The 10,403-nt window shown below is 39.7% G+C and overlaps 1 protein-coding gene across 1 annotated transcript; it reads right to left on the bottom strand.

The window, feature by feature from the left end:
• Nucleotides 1-1,578: 1,578 nt before the first annotated feature.
• errfi1a (ERBB receptor feedback inhibitor 1a) lies at nt 1,579-9,253 on the bottom strand. The gene is made up of 4 exons (XM_051122921.1): nt 9,093-9,253; nt 5,475-5,673; nt 5,198-5,280; nt 1,579-4,468 (listed from the first exon to the last, which is right to left on the bottom strand). The coding sequence occupies exons 2-4, from the start codon at nt 5,621-5,623 to the stop codon at nt 3,354-3,356; spliced, it is 1,347 nt and encodes a 448-aa protein (XP_050978878.1). The 5' UTR covers nt 5,624-5,673; nt 9,093-9,253; the 3' UTR covers nt 1,579-3,353.
• Between the last annotated feature and the right edge of the window lie 1,150 nt (nt 9,254-10,403).

Below are 10,403 nucleotides of genomic sequence, written 5' to 3' on the forward strand. Positions count from 1 at the left end.
TTAATACATGTACATAAAATCACAATATTCTGATCACCATAGATTTGTAGACTTTTTAGACTGTGGGAAGAAACTCTTTCACATTTTGGTTTTCCAAAATTGAAATGCAGTAGTTTAAGTAAATATGGTAAAGAATATTTTTAAAAAAATCTTTGAGGGGCAGGTTAGGGTGTGGGTTGGGGTTAGTCTGTAATAATTATAATTAGCTTTATATACAAACAACAGAAGTCTGTGGTATGTCTTTATTTATGTAGCCAAGTAATGTTTGTAAGTAAATGAATGTTTTCATAGGGTTGATAGATAATAGATCTAAGTCAAGGCCATCTAAACTAGCTGTTTGCTTTTTTTTTTTTTTTTGACCTTAACATATGTGGTTCAACCATCTCTAGTTCCTCCCTTTTGTCTGCTTTTGATCGGGCTGTGATTAATCAGGAAGTTTATCTTTCTTTAAGAGTTGAATTACTGGTTTGCAAGGAGTCATTTCCACTTCACAGGTGAGATGAATCAACTTAAAATATCTCTGAAATGACTTCTCTTCTACTATTATTTTAGGACATTTTCAATAAATGACACCAGATAGATTTAAAAAGAAAGAATTCTTATATATTATATATAATTTTTAAAAGCATAGACAGCATTTCCTGACAGTATATCCTGATAGATAAATAAAATATAAATATTAGATGACAAACTTGAATGAAAATTAGGGATATTGTCTTGGCAACTAACGGAAACAAATACGTTTATTTAAAAAAGTTCTAAAACTAGAGTTATTCGAGCTATAGATTTTTAATATCTAATAAAAATTACAGAAGCACATTAAATTACTAGAACTAAAATGTAAACTGAACTATAAAAATAAAACTGAAACGGAGCAAATGCACCTGAAGGTGAACAGCATGACTTCATTTCCTGTAATAGGTGCCAGATTTGTCAAATTCAGAAGTCATTTCAATAAGCTAGAATGACAGACTACATGACATCCTAGTTAGTCATAGTTATGGTTAACAACACGGTTAAGGTAAGTTTCTATACATTATTTGGTACTCACTACTCATTTCAGCTGCTTACAATTTCAAGGCTTTTGAGCAAAAAGGACCAGAATGTGATTCATCTTAGCTTTTATATATTATGTAGTGTTAAGATGATCAGTTTTTTACATGAAGGAAACACATTGTTTGCTCACTTCAGCAGCTTATCGTTTCATCCGAGGCTTTTACGCAAAAAAAGACCAGAGAAACAGCATTTTCCTGGATCAGCAAGGCAGAAAATACCGGTCTACGTGAGTAATTCGAAGGTTTGCTAGATGGTGCCCTGTAAAACCGCTCCGAGACACGCATCCCTTCAAACCAACCCATCACCTCGGTAGAGGCGACCACAGAACTGATCCAAGATCGGTCTTAAAGTGCAAAAGTACAGTTCACCTTCCTCCTGTCTGGAGCCAGGCCAATAGTAATGAGGCAGAGCACAGGGGCGTGGATGTGATAAAACAGGCAAAACAGCTATATCTCTGCGTTTCACAGAGATACGACATACTTCAGAGAACAAAATACAACAGAATATCAGATAAAGACAAACTTGATTCATAAATAAGTATTTATTTTTATGACTTTACAGGATACAATACACTAAAAACTATTCAGTTTGGGTAAGAGAACGATGTTAAATACTTTTACACATCACAACATACTGTTTTCTCAGTGCACTTTGCTTTATATATATATATATATATATATTTTTATATATACACACACACACATACACACAACACAGCAGAGATGTCTATTTCTTCTTGAACTTGCCTTCATATTTTTTTTTTAAGGTAAGACTGCTAAAGGAAAATAACAAGATATAATGTAAACATTTCCTGATACACAAACTGGTAAAATAAAGGGTAAAAAAAAACAAAAAAAACAAAGACATGGCATCAAATGAATTTAAATCTCTATGCGAGGTGGAAAGTTGTACTTGACCTCAGGGCTTCCAAACAGCGTGTTTTTATAGTCTTACTTTCCTCCCTTTTTAAATTGCATGGCACTTGCTACATTTACTGAGTTACCACGATGGTTCTGGAAACAATATAGAATAATAAAACATCTCATTCACCAGCTGCCAGCAGCCAAAGTCTCTGGTGCCCACACCCACTGTAATCACGTCTAACAGGAATGCACGTACAGTAACAGGAAGATCAGAATGCGTGAGCCTGGCCAAAAGTGCCACACATGGACTTTAGCTCCATGTAGCTCTTAAAAATGGGTCGAAGATGCGTTTTCATTGAGGAAGTGTTAATGACTGACTGTTTCGGATGGCAAAACATGACAAAATATAGATCAGGGGCAACTGTTTCCTCGTACGGACCTGTGAGATTGTATTTGTTGAGTCTTTGTAATCCGTAGTTGGGTATTTAAGAAGAAGCAGACATATAATGGGAGGTAGTACTCGAGAAAATCCTATCGCAGACAATGGCTCACAGCTTCACGTGGAGACAGCAATTTAAAAGAGGAGAGAAACTCATTCACAGGTTTTACAAGTATTGCTTTTTGTGCAACAAAAAGAACACACTACACCTCAGCGAGAAGCCAGGGATCGGAAATACTCCGTTCATTCAGAGGGCAACACATCAGCTGCCGTTTTAAGCAGCTTAGAAAAGCTTAAAAGCAGTGCCAAAACTGGGCAAATGTAACACATTCAGCTCTCATATCACTCACACACAACTTAGAACAGAAAAGCAATACTTAGCCTGTTCCTATGTAACACACAATCAAGACTACAAGTTGTACAGACAGGCCACAAGAACAAAAGCACACAAAAGAGAGTCCTGACAAAAGCTGAGAGCTTTAGTCCAACAGAAGAACTGCGAAGTAGTGTGCATGTGTCAGATTGCGTGCTTGCAACAAGATGAAATACCCTTCACTTAAAATTTCGGCCGCCAAAAAGTCGGGCCGTTTTTTATACTTCATATATGGTAGACGACACAAAACGTAAATAAGCATGTACTGACCCTATGTCCCTATGATCAGACGAACGTGCTCATGTTCCGAGACATAAAAATAATCTTCAATGCAATATAAAATGAGACTACGAAAATTTACAACACTGAAGTATGGAGGTACCAGACCAGCTAATACCAAACAACTGCACCATGTTATCATTTCAACACTTACATTTCACATAACAATGAAAAAACATCGAAATCAGTTCCGAGCTTACTCTAAGAGAACTGTCGAGAGCAAAACGAGAGAAATCCCAGTAACTGCAATTCATACGTAACTCGCTCGGAGCACTAGAGCAAAGCTGCAACAGAGCAGCGGAAAAGTCTCGGGTGCTGGCATTACAAAAGCGCACCGGTTATTTTATACCAAGTCTATTTGGTGCGTCGTTTTCCTTTTGCTTTGACAGTCCCAGTCTGAACTCGAATCCGAAGCGTCTGTGCTTCGACTCGCTGTGCTGTCCGTAAAATACTTCTCGTGTTTGTCCAGGTACGACGGACGTTGTGGCAAAAGGAAGTAGTGCGTCGTGCTTGCTTTCCTGCCGTTCTCCATAACGGGCAGAATGCACGGGGAGCCTTCGCTGTTCTGGCGCTGCAGGCCACGACTGACGTATTTAGGGTCCGGAGCGAAGCTCTGCGTTGGGGGCATGATCCCGTTGAGGTACACTGGAAGGCTCTTTGGGCTCGGGGTGCGGGAGCTACCGCCGGATAAGGGCTCCCTAGGAGGTACTTTCGGAGGTCGGTCCTCGTCGCTGTTGGCTCCCGATGAGACTTCGGCTGACCAGCGGCGGTAGTCTCCCGTCTTGATTGGTCGTGGGGGAATTGGAACTCTTGGAGGAACTTCCGGTTTGTCCAAGCCTTGCGTGTTCCGGTGGTGACCGGACAGCCGGAAGGAGGTGGGTTTGTTAAAGCATCCGGCAGGGCCAGAATGCGAGCGCCGCAGCTTCCTCTGCGAACGTTCCTGCTGTCGGAGACAGTTTTGCTGCTGTTGCTGGTGGTCGCGGAGCTCTTGTTCTCTCTGCTGGGTTTCCCGCTCTTGCCTCGGCTTCTGTGGCTGCGGCTTCTCCTGGGATGTTGGACCTTCAAAGTATGCATAATTAATCTGTCCACAGCCCCTAAAACTCCTCCGACTGGGCATTCCGTAGCGGAACGCCGAGTGTTTGGAGCAAGGTTCGGAAACTAGGCAGCGATTGTCATCTCCGTTAAAGAACTCTACTTCACTGTCCATAGCCTGATCCGGGGAAAGCTCTGCTGAGCCGGGAATTGGGGGAAGGGGTTTGGTGACTCGGCTGGGCGTCTGGGGAGGACTGATGCGGTCGGATACCGTTAGACGTTGAAAGCAGGGAACCACTTGGTCGTCCTCGGCAGGGCTGGACGTGAAAGGGTCCGTGTGCAAGGTCAGCTGGGAAGGTCTGGGCTTTTTGGGGGGCAAGGGTTGGCCTCCTGGGCTGTTTGGTGATTGAAGATGAGTCCGCTGTTCTGTGAACGAGAAGGTGGTAGATAATGAGAATATAGTGGTTTTTAAGATATAACACATGAATAAACTGTACTTTTTATGCAAGTTATGAGAACTGTCATCAATGTAAATGATGAGGCCGCAACTGGCACAGAAATTGCACTTAACCTTTAAGACTTTCTCCAACAGTATTAAACACTGTTGCATTATATTTTTTACATTACATTTGGCAGACGCTTTTATCCAAACATTCCCTGGAACCTATGACCTTGGTGATGCATTATCACACTTTTGATTAATCCAATGACAACTTTGTTTCCATAACTTTCTCTAGTATCAAGTGCATGAATTTAAGGAATTGTTAAATACCATTATTCACTCCCTCAAGTCATTGCAAACCCATATGCATTTTTTTCTGTGCATTGCAAAAGGATCATTTTGCAGTTCTTTCCATACACAGACCACTTCCGTCAGTCTCCAAAAAGGAGAAAACCATTCCAAAAAATGCAGCATTAAAGTATCAGATACACTGTATTTCATCAAATTGGCCTTATGAAGACATGCAACAGCGCTTATGAATAAAAAGCATGTTGTATAGCCTATTTTTAAGCAGTTTTTCCATCTGAATTGTCATAAAATGTAAAGAAAGACGCTTTTAAAAATTCTCCTTCCAAACAGGTTTGGGTTGAAATGAGGGTGAGTAAATTTGAGTGAACATTTCATAAGGAAGAGATTTAAGTAATGTTACTTACTGTCCGCTCCTGAGAATGATGGCAGCACCTGTTGCCGGGACTGAAGGTTATAATCCATAGAAGAATCAATGGTGAAGTATAAGCTGCAGATTAAGAACAGGAAAGCAAATCAGATTGATAAACAAATCCAAGGTTCATTAACATCATATGAACCATGTTGCACACAGACCATTTCCTGTTTTTCTGTTCAGTCATGCAGAGCATGTCCAGGGACTTGTAAAACTAATCCACGTTCAACACGTGAAAAATGCATTTGTGCTTTTGGTGTTGCACTCACTTGTGTAGATCATGGTATTTCCAAGAGGGCTTAGCTCCGGCCATGCTATGCCAATGGCTGCCCCGCAGGAATAGGCTTTGCGCGGGTAAACAGATCTCCTGGGCAGTCAAGCCTGCAGTGGACATGCTCCAGCTGCAGTCGGTTCGCATTCAGGCCAGGAAATGCTCCTCCCGCCAAGCTGGCAGCTGCTGGCCTGTACCTGAAACACAGCCATGAGAGGACAAGAGCATGAATCTCTGTAATATCTCAAGTGAATCTCAAACACAGCAATAGCATTAAATGAAGAATAAATACTCAAGTCTCCTGCTTCTCAAATTCTCTTACTTTCTGAGACCTCAGTAACTTCACATGTCTTAACTGGACTTTCAGAAGAGATCTTCTTGATACAAACCCATAGCAAAAAACCCAAATGAGATATTTCTATTATTTCAGTTCTTTCCTATATACGGCAAGGAGCTTTAATGTAGAGCAAATTGAGACTTTGATGCCCTAGGAATCACGCAAGCTGGGATCTCTTCTGAAAATCAGTGACTCAGTGTTTTCAATTCAAATCTAAAATCAGAATATCTAAATATAAACTCAAGCATTTCTCACAAAACTGGTATTATATAATTCTATACTGTGCATCAACTACACTGAAAAGAAAAGTCTTTCACAAGTAACACATTGACATAAATGTGAAATTCTAAAGCAGAGTGACTAAAAATGTTTTTTGTCAAACTTATTCCAATAATCTTTGCCTTACTTAACTTTGAAACGTAATTTTTGCAGTGTTTAATTTCATTTCTTCAATGAATTTTCAGAGAAACGTCCACAATAAAGTTAATACTTGAACCAAATACAACCATGAGCTCCATTAACTTATGAAAGAGCAACCTTTGAGCAGTGAAATTTTATCATTACCTCTATTATGACCATACGTGCGTTCAAACCTGAGATCATTGCCATGCTTTTACTGTTGTTGTGGAAGAACTAAGATATTGTCTAGTTGTTTATGGAGCAGTGTGCCCTAGGCTATCAACACACCATCCAATGCACCTCCTTCTCGCGTCCCCTCGCTTTGCAATGCAGTCAGCCATGTGCACGGGACTCCAGTTGCGCTTTTTCAGAAAAGAACATTGAGCAACATCCTGCTGAGCTTCACAGCCTGTGGTATGACAAGCGCTCAGTTTGACAGCACTAAACGACACGTATGCCCCCAAAGCCCCGAGGATAGAGCCAAACTGAATGCTCTCTTAGATGTCACACGCACAAAACAGTATAAACTTCATGGCAAAAGACTCAATCTTGTCTTTTAGGATGCATTCACAGCATGCAATTAATCACTTTGCTGCATTCGGTGAAATACTGCAAGCTATTATCTGCAAGGATGGCTTTCTGAGAGTCTCGTGCAAATGCTGAACTCATAGGAAGCCATCTAATATCAAATGATGCACGCAAATGAGATCTCAAATTTCCAGCCTTGGGAACACAACTTATGTTTAAAGGAAATTGCATCTAGCATTACAGTTTGGTGTAACACTAGATATGGTCTAAAGCAGTTGCTTCTAGAGTCAAATCTAGTAAAACGCTTCGCTCTCTTTGAGAAACCAGCTTTACACCCCTGAGAACGTGAAGAGTGATGGACCTGGAGGCAAGGTTCATCCTGGTTTTAGCTTACAAACACATATCACGCTCATGAGCTATCAGATCACCAACATTACGACGAATTTCCAGAGATACAAACAACTCATGCACCCTATTAAACTGCAATTAGCATTTTATAGAACACTTTATTGCAGGGCTGTTTTGCAAGCAACACACACGATGCAGAAGCAAGGTTCAATGCCTTTCTGCAGAACTGAGTGTAATATGCAACAGGTGCATTGACGGGATATTGCAATTTAATCAACATCCCACATTTCAAAGTAAAATCTAGTCAAAGAAAGCAACGCAATGCCATTGCACAAAATGCGTATGTGATCAAACCAGGTCAGTTGGTTCGAAAGGGACGTGCATTTCTGTCTGGTTCATAAATGCGAGCAGTTATGCATCCTGAAAGCTTTGGACCTTGGATACGGTCACTATGAGCACACAATGCAACCTGATCTGTGATAAAGAACCCCACGGGACGAGCGCTTCCTCTCACAACAGGTGCAAGACGGACAGACTTCCTACTGTCCACCACAGACATTTCTCAATGCCTTCGGGAAGACAATGCCAATGTGTTGCAAAGACATTAAGTAAACAAACCGTAGCAAATGTGCTCGCTGTGGCGCAAACCCCATGAAACGTTCTATTAAAACACTTACATGTGAGCATTTATTAATTCTATGCTTTTCTACATTTAAATCAGAGATCTCAGAACAAAAATGGTACATTTGGCTGCATTGTGCAAGAAATACAGCAGTGAATTTTACATCTCAAAAAGCTTATTTTAGTACTATTAAGATTTAGATTACGTTCATGACAGTATGCATATTTATTAATTCCGCACGAGGGCCACACACCATGACTGCAATGATATTGCATTACAGTAAATATACAGTAAAAAGAATATGATGTTTTTGCATTATCAAGTCACCTTTATTTTATAGCCCTTTATAGATAATAATAACAATAATGCAAACTTCATTAAACATGAGACAAGTTATTTATAAACTCTAATAAGACAATAGTGCCATTATTTTATTATGTCATTATTTCAGTAATAAGCATTGGACTACAAATGTGTTTAATTGTTTAAAACAACACAGGATGAAATGCATTTTTTTTACTTTGCAGTTAAGTGTTTTTGGCAGAAAAACATGCAATGGATCAACTGGAAATAGCTGAAATACTGCGTATGAACACAGGGCCCTTCAAAAGTGGTTCTAGCACACATCTAACAACACACGAGTTTACACAACAATTTTAAGCCACCTCATAGCAATAAAAAATATATATTTCAAAAAGAGCTCCGGAAGTAAAGAGTAAAATCATTGTACATGGCTTCAAATGACGAAATATCTTCATCCTGACAAACCACTGATATGACATTGTGAGAAGGTATGAAGGAGAGACAGTCGCGCGCGTTCACACCCCGCTCTTGTCACCTCCGCCGCGGTTTCCAAGCAACCATACCCGATCTACCTGTCCGCTTCCGCAAACTGGCGGGATGAGTCACTTACACTCTATCACACCTGACGAAACACACCTCGTACATTTCTTGAAGTAAAAAGTCTGATGTTCAACGAAATCAAGCAACATATGTCAACGTCACATATTATGACACTAGCATGCGTGTCTTGTCAGCTGACCATTTTCATCATCATCATCATTATTACTATTATAATTATTCGTATTATTATTTTATGATTATAACAGAAATGAATAAAACAATCTTAAATATAAATCAATTAAACTGTTTCAGAACTATGCCTGCACTTCCCTCCTAACTGAACACGCACACACACGCGCGCATACACACACAAACACACACACATACACACTCCTTATCGGATGTCCTGTCACAGAATCTGATAATATCGTTACACACGTCACTGTCGTCATCAGCACACACACACACACACGCACACACATAGAAAAAGACAGACAGACCAAAAACACAGACAATGCCACAAAAGCAATAAAATTTACCTTAATCTCCTGACTGATTCTAGGTGTCCGGTGTTAAACGTTCATAATGCCGTAATGATCCCGTTCGGCCCGTTTGAAAGCTTCGGTTTAGCTCTATAGATGCGAGAAGACGTTCATTACAGCGTTCGAGAGGTTCGTTAACAAACGGGTCTTCTGTATGCGCGGTGCTTTAAATGCTTCACTGCAGCCCGAGGACACGTAAGCCCCGCCCCTTCCAGACGAGATTTAAAGACACAGTGCGCACACTGCTGTCTCTGGATGTGTTATGTATTTGCTTCATCTACATGTTTTATATGAACATTCATGTGAAGTTTGAGTTGAGTTGTGGGAATTTCTTAGATGTAATTGTTTATGTATAAAGGTGATATTTTTCTAAACCGCACAAAACCTGGTTTCAGTATTTTTTAAAGCAAACCATGACACATGAAGTGGAGAAATGCCCTCATAATAGCATTTTTGATGTTTCACTATACATTTTTTAATGTGTTTTTCAATGAATAAATAAATAAATTACAATCTAAAATGTTTGCATTTCAATTAGCCTCATACATCAAACTTTTGTTTTATTCCAATCTATATTATGAAGGTTTTTAAAGAGGGTTTTGTTCATATATCACTTGCCTGATTTTATACATACATACATAATTAACATTTTATTCCTAAAAACATGGTAACCGTGTATTTTTTATTTTTTATTTTTTTATAAGTGATAAAAAGCCATACTTACATTTTGATTATTAACATGATGAACATCTAGTTCCTTGTATAGAAACTTTATTTTTCCCCAAAGCATCTTGTGCAATTAAAACTGAAATCCTCATTTTCCTCTCTATTATTAAAAAGCACAATAAACAGAAACTGATTCTTTGGGGTTTATTTCAGAGCTATGGTTTTAAACAAACCTGTGCATTTGAAATATTAAACATAACCATAACTTTTTTTAAAAAAAAATGTGGCTTTGAGGCAGACATCCTAGCAAACAAAACCAGAACAGGCTGCTGACATGCATGAGAGTCCACAGTCCTTAGAGTCAAGAATTATTTGAACAGACAGACACGACCATACAAGGCTAAAGAACCTCAGTGAGAAGTGCAAAGAGAGACATTTAATGCACAGAATGACGAAAATTAGGGCCCACGGCCCGGTGAATCCACACAGACACTGAGATAGACATAAAGGTGGCTCCACTGCTGATAAGAAAGCACGCACAGCAAACACTGTGATGTTTTACTGCTACACTATATTTACCGGGCTGTTGAGATGGAGCCCATATTGTCTCCCAGCTAGGTGGATATGGGTGATATCACTTTA

The sequence above is a fragment of the Labeo rohita genome, chromosome 11 (genome assembly GCF_022985175.1).
Source record: "Labeo rohita strain BAU-BD-2019 chromosome 11, IGBB_LRoh.1.0, whole genome shotgun sequence".
NCBI classification, from domain to species: Eukaryota; Metazoa; Chordata; class Actinopteri; order Cypriniformes; family Cyprinidae; genus Labeo; species Labeo rohita.

Excerpts from the sequence above, each read along its gene's own strand:
- errfi1a (XM_051122921.1), bottom strand. The coding sequence starts at position 5,623 with ATGCGAACCGACTGCAGCTGGAGCATGTCCACTGCAGGCTTGACTGCC. Across the intron at positions 5,281-5,474 it reads AAATACCATGATCTACACAA|CTTATACTTCACCATTGATT; the intron begins GTGAGTGCAACA and ends CTTAATCTGCAG. Across the intron at positions 4,469-5,197 it reads ATCATTCTCAGGAGCGGACA|AACAGCGGACTCATCTTCAA; the intron begins GTAAGTAACATT and ends TCTCGTTCACAG.